The 17,841-nt window shown below is 41.4% G+C and overlaps 2 protein-coding genes across 3 annotated transcripts; one reads left to right on the forward strand and one right to left on the reverse strand.

The window, feature by feature from the left end:
* Positions 1-1,724: 1,724 nt before the first annotated feature.
* LOC119016886 (transmembrane protein 268) lies at positions 1,725-11,916 on the reverse strand. 2 transcript variants are annotated; one of them, XM_037093240.1, is made up of 9 exons: positions 11,689-11,916; positions 6,637-6,766; positions 5,009-5,103; positions 4,798-4,905; positions 4,312-4,464; positions 4,058-4,168; positions 2,956-3,045; positions 2,525-2,743; positions 1,725-2,280 (listed from the first exon to the last, which is right to left on the reverse strand). In XM_037093240.1, exons 2-9 carry the CDS (start codon positions 6,746-6,748, stop codon positions 2,113-2,115), a joined length of 1,056 nt encoding a protein of 351 aa, XP_036949135.1. In that variant the 5' UTR covers positions 6,749-6,766; positions 11,689-11,916; the 3' UTR covers positions 1,725-2,112. The 2 variants fall into 2 exon arrangements, with proteins under 2 accessions (XP_036949135.1, XP_036949134.1); XM_037093239.1 differs by lacking the exon at positions 11,689-11,916 and adding an exon at positions 9,404-9,583.
* On the forward strand, positions 11,032-17,273 carry neu1 (neuraminidase 1). Its single transcript, XM_037093238.1, has 7 exons — positions 11,032-11,317; positions 12,112-12,301; positions 12,460-12,722; positions 14,222-14,404; positions 15,224-15,443; positions 15,627-15,862; positions 16,343-17,273. The coding sequence occupies exons 1-6, from the start codon at positions 11,195-11,197 to the stop codon at positions 15,845-15,847; spliced, it is 1,200 nt and encodes a 399-aa protein (XP_036949133.1). The 5' UTR covers positions 11,032-11,194; the 3' UTR covers positions 15,848-15,862; positions 16,343-17,273.
* Positions 17,274-17,841: the final 568 nt, after the last annotated feature.

Below are 17,841 nucleotides of genomic sequence, written 5' to 3' on the forward strand. Positions count from 1 at the left end.
TGCAACTTTTTGGGTTGCTGATGAGTTTGTATGCTTGTTTTTTTTTTTTTACCACTTGTAGGCACCAGATACATATTTACACTTTGATCTGATGAGTATATGTCCAATTGTCAATCTCGCCTAGCTCTGCTTTTGGCCCCTTCCTCTTTAGCTGCTAAATCCTCCACTGCCTGGCTGGCACCAGATCACCAGAAAGTCAGACATAAAGACATTGGACAGACATTAAATTGTAGTTGCAAATGAAAAATCAAAACATTGTATTGACAACCTTAATACCAGAGTCTAGTGACGTCGTGGCCGGCTGAGTGTGTTCACCAGAGCCTGCCTGTGACTGGAAACGATGAGTAACACTGTGAGCCGGACAGCCAAACAACGAGCTACTAATCATTGCTCGTAATGCTCCTCAAAGGTTATAACTCATTGTCGGAACACTAATTTCACCCTGTCACAGCTTCCATGTTGTCCTCTGGTGAATCATTACAAAACGATCTATTAGAGCCGCTTTAAATAAAAAATGTGTGAGCAGGTGAAACAGACCCAAACAGGGAAAAAGAGGTTTCGATGGAGGAACTAACTAGAGGTGGGAGCCGAGCCAGTCTATGTGTGCAGGATCACAGATGGCCATTTAACCTCCTGAGGAGACCCAGCATCACTGAGATCTTTAACTTGGCCTCACGCTGCATGCCTTCTCTCCTCCATCACACGGACCCGGTTTCCCCCCTCCCCGGGTCGGGCCACGCTGGCTTCCTGGCTGTGTGTGTTTGTGTCATCCCGCGGCTCCTGTCGTCTCAGCTGAGCCATTGGGACTGATGGGTAAATAGCTGGTAATACATAATAATGCCGGGGAAATAAAAAAGCCTACCTCCTGTGCACACACAAAAGGCATAGATAACTAATCCACCTACGCGCATAAATCCAAAAGGTGTTAGCAGAGAAAAAACAAACACAGAGGGGTTTTGTGCTGCTGCTGCTGCTGCTGCTGCTGACATTTGAGACAATACATCCTGGAAACTAAAGCCAATGGTTCGTGTTAACCCTCATTCAGCGTCATTAAACACCTGCACCGAGGGAGAATCCTGTACTTCCCCTTCATGCTTCCACTGTTTTTCCCCACACATTTCCTTCACTTGTCAGTCCTCCTGAGCAGGTGAGAGGTTCAGATCCTTGCCTTAAAGACATAATATTTAAGTGCACAAGACCTTTTCTATGTATGTTGCTGAGTTGTGACATTATCTCAGAAAATCCACAAGTGTACTGAATGCAACAGCACGTTTAATTTGGTCGCTTGTGGATTCTTCTGGGATGAGGAAGTCGGCTGAATGAGAGGAAACTTAGCTTGAATAAACATTTAAAACATCACATTTTCGTCCACAAAATTTGTCTAACATTCAAGTTACTGGTCACTTTGCAGCTTTACATTTTGGAAATTAAAGGTGATCAGTTTATGTATAAAAATGTTATTTCTATTATCTGTTATATTCTATAATATGATGTTTACAATGTTAAAATGAGACCCCTCTCATTTTAATACTTTTACCTGTAATTCTTACATTTGTGATACTTATGTTTTTTATTCAGTATAATATCTGAATACCTCCACTAAGCACAGAGGTGCGATGATTAAAATGTATTTAAAGTACTCATTCTGTAGCCCCTGTCACTAAAATATCGTTACTATCATACAGGTTCAGTTCTGCCGAGTATCACCCAATATCAACACTGTCCTCAATATATTTTTTTTTTATTCGTGCAAATAATTTAAACAGCAGTGATTAACGACGTCGTAATTGTTTACAAGAGTACAAACATTGTTTTACAGCAGCTGGAATGGCGCTCAGTGTGTTCTCAGTGTGACAACATTTGGCAGGGTGCAGACGTTGTTGGGACCAAACGGACGCAGGATCCAGGTGCTACAAACACGGAGCTGGCACAGAGTCACAGCGGCCTGCAGGCCGGAGCAACGAGCTCAGATACAGAGCCTGAAGCTCCAAATGTGCTCTCGGACATGGAGCCTAATCCGTGTTTCCTTTCTAAATGTCAGTTCATCTGTTCACAGAATGAAATAGAAAGCAAAAGTCTAGTCCCAGCCGCGTCCCGGTTTTGACAGCTCTGTTATTGAAGGATCTTCTTCTTGATGTACTGGCAGAGGCAGAGGGGGGCGGTGGTGCAGTGGTTCCTCTGGGAACGGAGGCGGTGGTGCGTCGGTCCTGACAGCTGCTCAGACACCAGCAGCTTCACGTAAGCCGCGCTGTAAGTCATCAGAAGCTGGTGGGCTTTCGCCTGCAAAACAGAAGAACACTAACACTTAAAAAGTTGTAACCATCTTTCACTCCGAGAGGGAGGAGACACAAGTGCAGATTAGTGGTGGTATTAAAAGATGTGTAGTTAAAAACATTTACATGCACTTCTTCTTACACATCTGTTAATTCTGACATCTGTGATAAATAAAAACTGTAGATATATGGGTCAGGCTCTGATATAAATTCCATCAGTTGGGAACGAAGAAGCAGCATCGTCTCTTTACCTGTGCAGGTAACGATGCGTCAGGGATGAGGCTGTAGCTGGTGGTGACCCGCGCGTCCTGCCGCCTGCTGGTGGAGGTACCGCTGCTCGTCTCCTCATTTCTCAGCAGGGGCCTCTGTTCATCCGGGCCCTCCTCCACATCCGACCCCACGACCTCGGGGTCGGCAGCCACCACCTCTGTCACGAGGACGAGGTGGGACATTTTCTTCTTCAGTTTTTTCTGGTCAAAAGTACGACATAGGTCAGATCAAGTTAACTTTAGAATGAAATCTATGACATATGACACCATCCCTGAAATGAATAACCCCTCTGAACAGCATCTAGGATTATGTGTCTATTGATTTTGAGGGGAGGACTGACATGGGTTGCGCATGGAAATCGATAGAGCAGCGGTAGAACAAACAGAGCGACAGATGTACCCGGCTCTCTCACCTGGATGTCATTGGCCACAAAGCTGTGCTCCTCTAGAGTTTCAGTCAGCGCCCTCAGACAGCGGGACATGTCCCAGTGCACGAAATACAGCTGCAGAGACACACAGAGGGACGAATACAGGAGCGTCAGTGGCCACCATGGCAAATTATTCATGTTGTATTTTCTCCTTTTTCTGATAATCTATTTTTGTTAGTAAGTATGTATTATTTGACGGCAGACATTTGTGTGTTCCCTGAAACACAGAAATGTATTTTACATTCTAGTGTAGATCACAAACTTTCAAAAGGTACCAAAAGCGTCAGAGTAAATTTGGAGCTTATGTCTATGAAGCAGTGTCGTAGAGAAAACCAAAAAGTCATACTTGCGTAAAAACAAAGATGTCATAGTCATTGTCATAGTAAAAGTCACCCATAGGACCAGTACTTCAGTGTAAGTCTTAAAGAAACTGATATTTAATGTACTGAAGTCTCAAAAGTACTTTTCTATTATGTTTTTTTTTACAAGATTACAATCGTCGCTAAAATAAACCCCTTTCAAAATGTGTTGCTTTGACTGTGATGCAGCAGGCAACAAGTAGTGTCTGGTCACTACATTTCAAATAAACGTAGTGGAGTTAAAGTACAATATTTCCCTCCGAGCAGTACTTGAGTACATGTACCATGTTACATTCTAATACTGGTATAAAGTAAAGATGACTATCTGATGTGCGGTACAGCCAAAAAGAAGAAGAACAGTTTGCTGTTTTCTACACTTTCGTAGATCAATAGATAGCGAGTGATGTGTTTTTTGCTTTGCCAGTGTTGTGCTGTGTTAATTAGCGTCTCGTCATCAACCACGTGATCTTGTGGTTTGTATGGCTTCCTGTTTCATCTCTGTCAGTGCTATGAACTTCTCCTCTCCAACAACAGGACAAGATAGAACGAAACAAAAAACAAAAAAATTCGACACACACCAACAGCTGTGAATCATGTTAAACAACATCCTACAGCAGTCGACAGGGACAAAATGTTTTGAACGGAGATGTTTATACATGTTTATATTTATTCTGGCATATGCGGAGCCTCGTTTTCTCTGAGTTTTAGTTGGTTATTGTGAGGACAACCTGCATGTTTCCGTTGCAGTTCTGAACCCAGTCGGCCACGGCCACCAGCAGCTTGTGCTTCACCATCCTCTCGTTCACCTGGATCAACCGAACGTCTAAGTTCATGTTTAGCTGATGCAGAGAGAGAAAAAGGATTAAATTATTATTACTTCGTATTCATATGTAAAGAATCCTCCTCGGCTGACTCCAAGGGTTGAGATGAATAATCTGAAGATGTCTCTGTGAACTCATTCAGCCACAACAGACCAACTCACCGTCTTGTTACTGTGGTGGAGAATGAAGATGACGGCGGTGGTGAGGAAGATGGAGACCAGACTGACAGTGAGACAGAGGACCCAGTAGTCAGTGACGGTGATGTAGAGGTGGAGGGTGGAGAACACGGCGCACCACACCACCATGTACAGCACCTGGTGGAGCGATGGGAGAGGGTGAAAATATGAACCTAGACACCAAAAGCATAAAACGCTCTGTAAAGGTCCCATGAGCAGAAGGGATGCTCAATTTGATGACGTCACTGGGACAGAGTTTGAAAGACGCGGGTGATGACACGTTTCTTTTGAGGACTGATTTAAACGTGGGAATAAAGGGCTGGATATTTTCGGGCCCGTCTGTGATTTTGACCATCTGTCTCCTGCAGGCTCCCAATGTTTACGGAGGTGTAACAGGAAGCCAGTAGAGTGCTCGTTTAAGGGAAAAAAGCAAAGTGTAAAAGCATAATGGTGAGAGTTAAGAGATCATACCGGTGCTAGTATAAAATTAAAGAGGGCCGAGTTGAAGACCATGTATCTCCTGACTGAGGGGACGTCCAGCGCTGCCTTCAGCGGGGCCTCCATGTCTCTGAATGGAATCTAACAGGATGAAAACATAAGCAAACTAATAAATTAACCACCTGAATTCAACGCAAATAACACAAATTCAGTTGGCTGTTAAAGTGCGTGTCTGTATGTTCACCTGGAAGCCGACATCCTCCAGTTTGGCCCGGCACAGAGACAGATCGAAGCTGGGGTTCAGTGCTGAGCAGCTCGGCACCGACAGAACACACTGACCTGAGATTCGGGGGAGAAAGGGAGAATCCCACAATCGCTGTTACATAAAGTGGAAGTACACAAGAGTGACGAGAAGCTGCACTCGTGAAATCATCCCAGTCACTAGGATATTATGTCAAAATACAGAGGAGGCTTTGTTGTATATGGATTTTACACTGTGCCTTTCGTCCGGTTATATTTTAGTGCAAAACCCACTTGGTTAGGGTCAGAAAAAGAACTTCGGATTGCTTAAATTACCTGGTGTTGTCACCACAAACGCAGCTGGACTTGTTACATAACTGCCACAGACATGAAATTGTATTCAGGTTTTCTTCAAACAAGTCCAGTGGTTTCACACCTACAACTGTCTGGGTATACTTGTCCCTTAGATTTAACTGATCTGAACGTGGTATGACATGTACTGTGGTAATGTCAGTATGGCAGATATTATAAGTAATGCATTTGATTGTGTCCCTGTTTTGCAGAAATGATAACTGAGCAGAAATAGTGTGTAAACGCCCAAACCAAACGGAAACGTTAAGTGCCAATAGTTTGATCTGACAACTGAGCCGCCAGAAAGCCAAACTACAACCAACAATCTCTATTCGATCTGTGAAATAACACAGACACACACGCACACAAACATCATCAGCCCCCAGTAGCTGCACAGGAAGCTACTCATTAGCTGAGTCATCATGAGTATTTAACAGCTTAACAGCCTGAGAGATAAAATAATTATTCACCCTGTTAGACCTGGCCAGCCCTGCAGCGATCCAGAGAAAAGGACACAACATTTCACACATAGTGGCACAATGTACCCTGAAACACTAACTGGGATCTGTCCTCTCGAAAATCTAACATCCCTCCGACAGAGCTAGCGGTTTTAAGCACTTAGGAAAATGATTTAGGGAAATAACAAAGAAAATGTTGGTATAAAAAGAGAAGTGAAATCGACACTGCCCTGTGGCTGCAGTGAAAAGCTGCTGTGCTGTCACTGAAGACGAGAGTAAAGACAGCGCAGAAGCACAACGATGAAAAAGGTGGGCCAGTCGATACACGCTTGTGCTGTGCGGCCAAAATGTTGTTTAAACTAACAGAACCTTAAATTCTTGTTGAGATCCCAAAGTTGAGCTTTAATTGGGTGAATGTATGTAAAAGATGGCCCAAGACATCTGAAGCATGTGAGCGTGACATCACGGTGACAATCCTTTTTCTAAGCACTGACAGAGTTTACAGTGCGGCTGGTCATGAGGACATTTGAAATACGAGTCACTGATCTGTCATACTTCAGTGACACAATCTTAAAAATCCTGAAACAAGCATTGCGGGCCAAAGGTTTATGGACCAAAACCGAGTGACGATGGCACAAATGGAAGCGGATGTTGATATTGTCAGCAACTTTAGATATATTCAAACAATGGCTGATCCATGTTCAAGCATACTAGCCAAGATAATTCCTCCTGGCCATCTCATAAATACAACACTGATAGTAAATGAAGAATTGTTTACATTGCATTTTACCTGATAATAAGGGAATAAAGAAGCCACAATTACCATTCGACCAGTTTGGTCTGTTGTTGTTGGCCTGTGGCTGAGGTCTGCTTGGTCTGATTTGAACATCCACCTCACTCTCCTCCATCTCGTGTCTGTTCTTGTCCTCCATCATCTAACAGGTAACCACATCCTAAGGAGAGAAACCGAGCATTAGATAACATCATCTGAAATATCTTCTAAAACAGCTGCTGCCTTAGTAAGAACATTTCACCATTTCCCTTTAGACAACTTATGAAAAACTGAAATTTCTAAAGTTTCCTCGCAGCGCTTACATCCTAACAACAGTCACTTTAACATGACTAAAACTCAAAGTCAGAACAGGACAGCATCCAGTGGTTCCATGTGACATCAGCTATGCATCACTTGCATTACAAATGCAAAACAAGAGTCACAAAAGAAAGCACTGCGAGTTGCAACATTCAAATTAGCCCGTGTGTTTTGAGTTTTGGTGCACAACAGTTAGGTTGTAGTATTGGTGTTTACACTGCTAGCTGGTTAACATGCTAACTTTGGAAGATATGTCTGCAACAAATAGATGTCATGATCTAAACATTTGTTGTTTCTTCACATTCTGTTGATAACTTTCGTAATTTTCTACAATTTTACACAAATAGTTTAAATAATAAATAGGCAGGTGAAGTAATATTTGTAAGCAAAAAGTCATGAATAAACAGATGTAATAGCTAGTGTTTAAAGCAGTAGATAAACAGTGGAAACAGCTAGCTTAAAGTGAGGAATAATCAGTTGGTAGCTTTGGCTAACTACTTTTGGCTAACTATTCCATCTGTTTATCCATTACTTTAAGATAACAAAGTTATACTTAGAAGTTAACTTGATTAGTTACAATAGCCCCATAGTTACTTTAAGGCAATCAATAAACAGATAAAGTAGCCTAGTCAGCTAAACGTAATGAATGAGCAATTAAAGTATGATAGTAGGCTAAAAGGTTAATAAACGGTGGAAACTGCAAAAAGCAGCTGTTTAAGTCGTTAACCAGAAGTCATGGATAAACAGTTGAAATAGATAGATAAAGGCTGTAAACAGTTGAAATAAGAAGCTTTATTCTTGGATTAACAGTTGAAGTAGTTTACTAAAAGTGGGGAAAGTTAGCTGAAATGGCTAAGCTGTTGAAATAGATAGCTAGAAATAGAACAGTTAGCTAAAACTAATAAACAGGTGAAATAACTAGTGTTGAGCAGTAGTTTAACAGAGGAAACAGTTAGCTAACAGTCACAAACTGTTGAACTAGCATTAACATTACTGTTTATAACATTGGAGGTAGCAGGTTAATAGTTAACATCGGCAGGTTTGGAAAATGTCCATCTGCAAAACAAGAAGCTAATGCTAACTTTAATGAATGTAAACTTTGCCAAATCAGCCTAAACATTATTGATAACATTGTACAGCCTATATTACTGTAACTGTACCTATTTTTACAGGAATAAAACATCTACTTCACTATCAGATAACAAGACCTAGACAAATGGCGCCGATGAAAAGCATTTGTCTGATGAGGGGCTGGGAAGGCATGTCCTAACAGCAGTTAAATATATCAACAAACAAGTGCAGTCTATTTCGTGTAAGGACTTCCTGATAGCGCACAACATTTATCTCTGATGAACATGTACACAGATTATTTTAAGCGACTTCAGAAGGGCCTAACGTTCTGAAGCGTTAGTATGAATTTTAGGCGCTTGTTAGTTAAATAGTAAAGCACTGCATTATATTTTAAAAGCTACTCTTATGTTTTCAAACTAAAACCCTGACATGTATAGACTTACTGGTTAATGCAGTTGACTAAAAAGTAGGCAGACAATATTTTCTGCCAGCTGCTGGTGTCATCTGCTGATAGTTTCAGTTTAGAGGACAAGATTTAAGTGAATTAACGTTTGATGAGCCTGTAGTGTTGCCCGGTATCTGTGGAGTAAAAATGTCCAGTGTCAGGTTTTATCTCAGTGTAGTTCAGTCTGTTAATAGAGGATAAGAGGTATCTTGGGACCCCAACACCCTCCACAACACAAAAAAAGAGAGAAAGCTACTTATAGACGATTCTCTCTCTCATATATTTCCATCTCACACTCCTGCCTCCCTGCCTGCCTGCCTGCCTGTGACAGAGCCACATATTACCGCCCAAGTGTGAAAACTCATTGCTGCAGTCATGATGTCAGTTTAACCCCTCGGTCTAACATTTTTTTCAGCCCATTCTTCTCACACACAGGTCTCCTCTCTGCCTTTATCTACTCCATCCTTCTCACTTCCTTTCCTGTAAACAGTTTTTAAAAAAAAAAAACCCCACAGGGGGCTAATTTATCGTTTCCTGCACCTGCTCAAGAGGATTTTTGTACATTGTTAGCAGAAGGCTGCCTCCAAAGTGTTTCAGTAGCACAGTCGATAGGGGAAACAGCACAGTAATCTTGAGTCTCAGTCCTAAAAATTGCATCTTGTCTGGTTTCAGGTCTCTTACTGTTGTGTTGCAGACTGCTGAACCAAATTTGTTAAAATGACTATGTCTTCACTAGGTTGTGTCCATTTCAGGAGCAAAAATACAACCATATCTCAATCTCTACTTTAAGTCATGCCTTACTCTCAATAACTGTAGCTAAAACCTCCCCATTGGGTATAGAAAAGAGGAAGCCTTGTCACAAGTATTTGTGCACCAAACGTCATTGAAAAAAGCTTGTATTTTAATAGCTCCAGTCAGGGAAGCCTTGAACCAACAATGACGTAGACCAGAGTCCACATTTAAACACGATCAAACATATTTTACCTGCACTTTAGATCAAAGTCCATCATCTCAACACTGCTGTGATGGTCATATTCCCTCTCAGTCCCACTGTAGATCCTTTGAGAGCAACGGAGAGATGCCTTGCTACGCGTATAGACTGTGGCGTTATGTGACTTTCACACTCAGATGTGTCTCAGCATTGTTTCTTTTTCTACTTCTCTCTCTCGGTTTCTCTCTCTCTCTCTCTCTCTCTCTCTCTCTCTCTTTCTCTCTTAGCGTGTGACTCAGATCAGCCAGGCCTCATGACTGCAGGAATGTGGTTTGTGGTTCTCAGCTCAGACACACTAGAAAGAGTGGGAGTGATGCTCGTTCGTCCCGTTGTATTTCATTCAAAAACCTTCCTTGGAAGTTGGGCTTTTGATGTCGCAGCATGCGGGGAAAATTTTATCTGGCTGGCATTTAGGGAGAGGAGCCTGTTTGTTTTTCTTTGACATGTCGCAGCTTGACTGGAACTGTAACACATTAACTATCCAAGGATAGTTGTGGATCATTGTGGGGTTGAACATTATTAGTGTAATTTCACATTAAATAACTGGCTCATATTTGCAGATATTTCACATTAGTGTACTGTAATTATTTTACAGTTATATAGATGAAAATAAAAGTGATATTTTGTGTTTCTAGAGTGACATGGGCCCAATTTTACACTGAAAATACATTATTTTGAAGTCAAATCTACATTAGTATGACACTGAAGGTATCTAGAGATATTGTAAATATAATATATGTTAGTATATGTGTCTTATTGAAAGACTTGTAGGCGTGTTATCATGTATAACTTGTTGGACCACTTTTAGGCTAAATTACAGTACAGTGCTGAACTGTAATGTCAATATTTCCTTATAATGTACCAGTTTTATGCTTTTACGGTCGCTTCAGATAGATAGATACAGCACTGTGACTGTTCAGTTTATATTGTATTACTAGGGCCTGCTGATGTGTCCTGTGAAATTTCTGCCCCCATGTGGATAAAAGTAGCAAGTCTATTCAGCATCATGCCAAAGAGCACCACATTTCAACATCTTCCAGCAGCTGCATAAGATTTATTATTGTACATATGAATGTAATTTCAAATTATATCAAATAGACATGATGTCTACAACCAGCAAAAAAGATGATTGTAAAATTGCAAAATGAATAATGAATGAAAAATATTTAAATCATGGTTGTCCAACAAGGATGATTTTTAGTCAAAATAAGTTTTTAATTTTTGATAACAGACTTGTATAAAAATGGTATGAATAGCAGTTGAAATCAAATCTTATAAAAGGAAATAATACAAAGGACAAGTAAAATTATTATTATTATTATTATTATTATTATTATTACATAGGTTTAGTTATAAGATTAGTTACAAATGCAAATTACAAGTTAAAACTGTGAACTATTCATCAACAGAAACAAGAAAGTAAGAGCTCACATGTAAACAAAACATAGGAATATTTTTAAGAACAACAACAAAATAGGCAACCATGGATAAAATTAAAAAGATTACAGATCAGATTCAGTATTTTAGGGTTTGAAAACAGGTTGGGTTAAAAATAAAATACAAAAAAAAAAAAATAATAATAATAACGTTATAAGGCTTTTATTTTGGTGAGTGACGTAGGTAGTCATGTGACCGCCCACCTTGGTCATATGACGCGCCTCGCTAGCTGGATGAAGTTTGTATAGCGGCATTTCCGCCTGTTTTTCTCAGTCTATTTGCGCTTAATTCGACTCATTTCGCAACTCGTGTGATGTCTGAACTTTAATGTTGACTTTTTTGGATTAATGAGGAAGGTTTCAGGACGCGGAGCTAACATGGAAACAGGAAGCCGGCTCGCTGCCCTGTCGCTGCTGCTCTCTGCTGTGTTGCCTCTCTGCGTGTGCACCGCTACAGTCAACTCCGACCAGGTAAACTGTCATCGATATATCACAGAAGTCGTGTGCAACATTATACATTAGCTCTGCTGTGGGTACACATGTTGTTGAAGCAGGTGATGTTGACAGTGAAAGTAATAGTTCAGCCTTGTTTCTTCAGGCTTTCACATGTTTTGTCCAGACTTTAAAGTAAAACATCTGTGAAATAACCTTTTGCATCCTTGTGGTGGGATTTGGGAATAAACACAAATGGTATATGCTTCCTAAAGTATAATAATAATAACTGCCTGTTGCACCAGACACCTGATGCAGACTTTTTATTCTTGCCCAAACTGGTTTGTACCTGCCACAATTTAAAGTATAAATGCACCCCAAAATGAAAAATTCAGTCATTTTCTACTCACCTCCGTACTGATAGATAGCATTGCAACATTCTCCAAAACAACTGAAGTGGATGGGGACTTGTTTTAAAATGTGACCAAAAAAAAAGTCTGGTGTAATCAAAGTCTATGGAGGCCCAGACATCCAAAATACATTTGAAAAGTTGTTATTTACACCCTTGATGGGGTGCGTGACAAGAGCTTAGAAGGTACAGTGACAATTTTGGTGTAAAAAAGATCTTTTGGAATCAATTGGATCCTGGAGTTCATTTGTCATTTTTTTTTACATTTTAAAGTCCCCATCTACTTAAGCTGTTTTGCAGTGAAGCTTCGAAAATGTTTTGTGGATTTTCTATCTGAATGAGAGTGAGTAGATAATGACTTCATTTTAATTTTGGGGTGAACTTATCCTTTAAAACTCTCTGCCTGCATGTCATTGCTGTCCAGATTGACCCTCTGGTGTACGAGGAGCAGCTGCTGTGGGTGAGCGGAGCCCAGGGGGAGGTGGACACCTACAGGATCCCGCTGCTCACCTTCACCCCAAAAGGAAGCCTGCTAGCTTTCGCAGAAGGCAGGAAGTCGTCGTCCAGCGACGTGGGAGCAAAGTTCATCGCGATGCGGCGATCTACGGATAAAGGTAAAGAGACCGCTGGACAGTCACGTAATCATAAACACTCAATAACACAAGGGCTGCAAGTCTACAGGCAAATATTTAGGTTAAGGTCAGGAGTAAAAGTATCATTGTCGTTAGAATTTGTGCCTGAATCCTCTCCTGTTCTTCCTCCATCCCTCCAGGAGCCACCTGGTCCCCGACCTCCTTTATCCTCGATGATGGAACCCACCCGGATGGCCTGAACTTGGGCTCCGTGGTGGTGGACGAGGAGGAGGGCTCAGTGATCCTGATCCTCTCCTTCTGCTTCCACCTGGCCATCTGCCAGCCATCCAGCACCATGATGGTGGAGACCAGGGACGACGGCCTCAGCTGGAGCCAGCCCAGAAACCTCTCGGTCCAGCTTGGAGTGAAAAACTTTGCTCCCGGGCCGGGCTTCGGCATCCAGGTGAGAGAATGACACAACACTGAGGTGTGTGAAGCAACTGTTTCCTCGTTGTAAAGTGAGGTCAAAAGTTAAGCTAAATGATTATGCGTTGTGTTCATGTGACATTGATTGAAAGCTACTGACAGGTTAATCTTTTACGTCACGTGCTGTCAGTATTGATTCTTGGTGTTAAAGTGAGACTCCCTGCAGGGATGTTAAGATTATCCATTTCTAGGGTCCTATATTTCTTAATTAATTCAACTTTGTTACAACTTAGAAACTTTAGATATCACTTTGTTGATTATTTTTGATTTAATCTTTTGAAAGAGGAAGTTTATTTCATATAACATTATTCGAAAGAAGAAGTGAAAGCCGGTTTCTAGTTTCAAGCTCACTGCATGTTCTTCTTTAAACATTATCAGTTTAAGATAAGATAAGACTCTCTAAGTCCCTCAGCGGGGAGACTTGCGACAACGATAACAGCCTAAGTATAGTAGGTTGACAAAATGGTGTGAACTGTGTTGGAAAATACATGAAATTTATCAAGATGGACATAAACACTGCTACAAACAGAGGGAAGAGCAGCACGTGTCAGCCATAAAAAGAGAATATCAGATTTGGCAGTTTTTTTGAGGCCAAGACACCAAAACAAAATGGGAAAAATGCTCATCATTTCATTTCCCAGAGCCAAAAGTGACATCTTTGATTTGCTTTTGGTTCACCAAACATTACGAAACCTGAAGACTCATCATTTACCATCATAAGTGCCAAAGAAAATCATCAAGTGCTGATGTTTAAGAAGCTGAAACGAGCAAATATTTGACACTTTTGCTTGAAGAAGGACTTGATTATCACAATAGTTGGGTACTCGTCTTTTGTTCGCAAAATTATCTAATCGTTGCAGCTCTAGTGTGATATCGGTGTTTATTAGTTTGGGTTGTGGGTCTAGAGACTATAAATCATTCAGATAATACAATGATTACATATTTAAATAAAAATTAGCTCAACTTTTAATCCTGTTAAACCTGCTAAAGCTACAAAGCCAAACAACTGTCAGTGTGTATTAATGAATGAATTGGATGTGGATCCTTTTTTTTTTCTTTTTTTTCTGGCCTCTTTCAACAAGCCTGACGTGCGTTAGAATCAGTCAGTGGATGTTGCAGCAACAGAATCATTATATAATTGGAGGGTTGTTGTAACTGTGCAAATTAGTTGATTATCTGTCAGTCACACAGTCTGAGAGGAGCATCTGTACACGTATAATGAGCTTTTATGTTTGTGCAAATCCACGCCGGCCTTTAGGACACTAAACCTTCTGTCGGACTGCCGCAGCTCAGCCACTCTGGATAATTATGGTGGTTTGTTTGATGAGATATAGATGTCCTCGTGGCACAATACTCAAGAATCATGTTGAATCTTTTTTTCCATAATGAAGGTCAGTGTTCAGCAGATATCTGTTGTTTTTATTTTTAGATCCTAATTGAAGTTAAGTCGGCATCTCTTTGTTCTTCGCACAACAGAAGCGCTACCCGCCAGCTAAGGGGAGGTTGGTGGTGTGTGGTCACGGTACACTGGAGGGAGACGGCGTTTTCTGCATCCTGAGCGATGACCACGGACGCAACTGGTACAACGGTGCTGCGCTGAAAAGCATCCCCTACAATCAGAAGAAGAGACCACAGGACTTCAACCCCGACGAGTGCCAGGTAGCTTTGAAGCCTGGTCATTTAATTGTGCTGCACCACGAGGAACAACCGATGAAGCTTTATTACAACAAAAGGCGGTTGGAAAAACAGATCAAAATGTGTTTAAAATTAGAAAAGTAGTCCACAACAAGAGTCTCAGTTATCCAGTCATATGCTCATCAGCAGTCTGCAGCGCTGTGAGGACAAACATCACAGCGACTTAAAAACTTTTCCCCCTTGCTGATGCTGTAGTAGATGGAGTTTTGTGAGACATTTTAACAGCACATAACTTACATTCAGACAGTTGCTATGTCACATAATTAAGGCTCCAGTCTTACATGTTTTAATATTGACAATGAATCACAGACCTACAGAGAGATGTCTCTGTTGACATCTGTCCGTCCAATTCTTGCCAACACTTTGAGGGAATTTCTTCACTTATTTTAGAAATGTCCACTATGACTCGAGGATGACCTGATTGGATTTTTGTGGGTCAGAGTTCAGGGTCGTCGGGAGATCATGGCGCCACATTCTCGAAAAACGGCACATTTCAAGAGCACATCGAGGGAATTTCTTCAAATCTGATACACGTTTCCGACATGATTGATTACAGTTAGGTGGTTAGAGGTCAGAGGTCAAGTTTGATGGAGTTCATCTGCCCTCTTGTGGGCAAAAAGCAGCTGTAAAATGTATTTTTCAAAACACCTGTCTTAACCATTGTGTGATGCCTTCACTACCACCACGTCATGATTGATCAAATATCAGTTAATGAATGTTCAACATCACTCTTTCTGACATGTTATTTAAACACTGTCCAACTAAACACTGTCCTGTCTGTAGCCGGTTGAGATGGAGGATGGCAGCATCGTCATCAACGTGAGGAACCAGAACAACTACCACTGTCGGTGTCGTGTGGTGGTCCGCAGCACTGACGGTGGGTTGACCCTGCCCATAGACAATCTGTACTTTGACTACACGCTGGTGGATCCTGCTGTAGCGGCTGGAGCTCTGCAGAAGGATGGAGTGCTCTACTTCACCAACCCCGCCAACGACCAACACAGTAAGAACTGCTACTGCTTACAGTCACAATCTCTTCTTCTCTTCTCCTAAATGATGATGCTCGGTGTTGGGAGTAAAAGACACTGTTCTTTAAAAGGTACACAGTAAATCCACCCATCAGTTTTAAAAATAAAATATGTCAGTGAATGTCTCAGCTAACTAACTTCTTGCCTCACCCCCCCAGGAGTGAACCTGACATTACGTTGGTCGGTGACGGATGGCAAAACGTGGGAGAGTAAAGCCGTGCAGATTTGGCCGGGGCCAAGCGGCTACTCCGTCATCACATCACTGAACAGCGGTTCTCCAGAGGACAGGAAGTACATCTTCGTCATGTACGAGAAGGGCCACAAGAACTACGACGAGACCATCTCGTTCACCAAAATCCACCTGTATGGAGGCCGGTAGAGCCCAAGAGAGGAGGTGAGCAGAAAACAGAAACGTGAAAATGGATTTGTTTTATTGTTAGTCTGAAAAATAGGTAATAGACTTCTCCCTTCTCCTTCTCCTCGCCCTTATGCTCCTCCCTTTTGTCCTCCCACCTCTGTCATCTCCTCCTCTTCCCTGTCCTCCCTCTCATCGTCCCATCATCCATCACCTCCCTCTCCTCCTCCTCCTCATCCTCCTTCTCCCTCTCCTTTTCGTCATCTTCCATCTCATGGTCCTCCCCATTTTTCTCTTCATCCTCCCACCTCCTGCTTCCTGCTCTTCATCCTCCTCCCTCTCCTCCTTCCTCTTTTCTTCATTCTCTGCCATCGCCTTGTCCTCCTCCTCCTTCCACTTCTCGTCCTCCTTCCCTTTCCTCATTATCCCCCCTCCCCTCATCCTCCTCTTCCTCCTCCTCCCTGAGGAGAAAATGTGACCGTGGCTGTCGGCTAATTTTATCTTGTGTTTGTCTTGTAGATTCAGATGTTGGAGGGAAAAGGGAAACACGAAGATGTCGATTACTCCCACGACTTTCTCAGGATGAAAATAAGACTTTCTAAACTCACTCCACAATATTAAATATGCAAGTATTAGGCTTAGTGCCATGATTTTCAAACAGTTTCAGACTAATATCTCTTCATTCTGACTCTGTCTTGTCTAAAATTCCACAGTTGATTTAAGTCTCACTTTTCAGTGTTTGGATTTTTACAAAGTGTTGCTAATGCGCACAGCCACAATATTTTTCCCGCTTCCTCAGCAAAATACAAATATGACCAGGCAAGAGACAGATTTAGCAAAAATGAATGCTGATGATTAAATTTCAGACCACGTTCACTGCTTTTACCAAATGCATATCATGTTAATGCAGTGTAGACTTTAGGCACCTCTGACATCGATCATCTATCGCTAATACATCTCACAAACCATCTGATTCACTGCTGCCGTGAAATTATTCCTATTCGCTCAGATGTTTATTGTTTTTATGAAGATGCGAGTGTGCCATGAATACACACAGAGTGAAATAGATAAAAAAAAACAGATTTATCTCAAATTTAAATGTGATGTGAATTGCCTTTTTGTTAAGAGACTGCACTTGAATGTTATTTCCAGCTGAGTGGTTTTGGGAAAACAACAGCTCGAATTTAAAAAAATTACTGTGTGTGTGTGTGTGACTGAATGTGAGAGTGGCGAGAGTAAGTACATAATGTAGCCCCCTCTTTTGTACTTGTACTACAAATGTGCTCAATCAATCTGAACTCCACTCCATTTAGATTTGGATGTTTTATTTTGAAATCAAGAGTCCATTTATGCCCTGTATTTGCAGCATTTTGCACAGGGTCACCTTGTTATCCTGCAGGACATTAACTACTGCCACTATCTGTTGAATAAATACATGATTTCTAACAATCGTGCACCCTTTTTATTCGTTGTGGAAGCGGTGAACTGACTTGCCGTGTCATTAGTGATCGAGGCGAAGAACTCGCCGATTTTTTTCTTCCTGAGCAGCAGCTGTTGCATGAAACAACTCATGAATCGAGAGCCTGTCATTGTTTCTGTTCATAAAATGAGGGCGAATACCACCTTTGTCTGGGATTACAACAAAACAGACAAAAAAGGAAAAGATCTGAAGTTTATAATGTTCAAATCTGCACTAACTGCACGTGTTAATTCACCCTACTAGTGCCTTTTCCCCTCATGTCTCTCTGATATAGCTTTGCATGCTGAAGGTTTTCTAATTGTTATCATATTATTATATACTCTTCTTTTTGGATACACTAGTAAAAGACTAACCAATATTATGCTGAAAGGAACGACTGATGGCAACAAAGGCAGTTGGTTTAACTGATATTTTGGGAGTGTGAGGTGGAACGGTATTTTTTATCTCATTTTATAATTTTTCATTTTGTCTTCTTTCTCTTCAGATGTTATTTGGTTGCGTCACTGTCAGCTGTAATGCCACTGAGTTTTTCCTTATC

The sequence above is a fragment of the Acanthopagrus latus genome, chromosome 3 (assembly GCF_904848185.1).
Source record: "Acanthopagrus latus isolate v.2019 chromosome 3, fAcaLat1.1, whole genome shotgun sequence".
In the NCBI taxonomy this organism is placed as follows: domain Eukaryota; kingdom Metazoa; phylum Chordata; class Actinopteri; order Spariformes; family Sparidae; genus Acanthopagrus; species Acanthopagrus latus.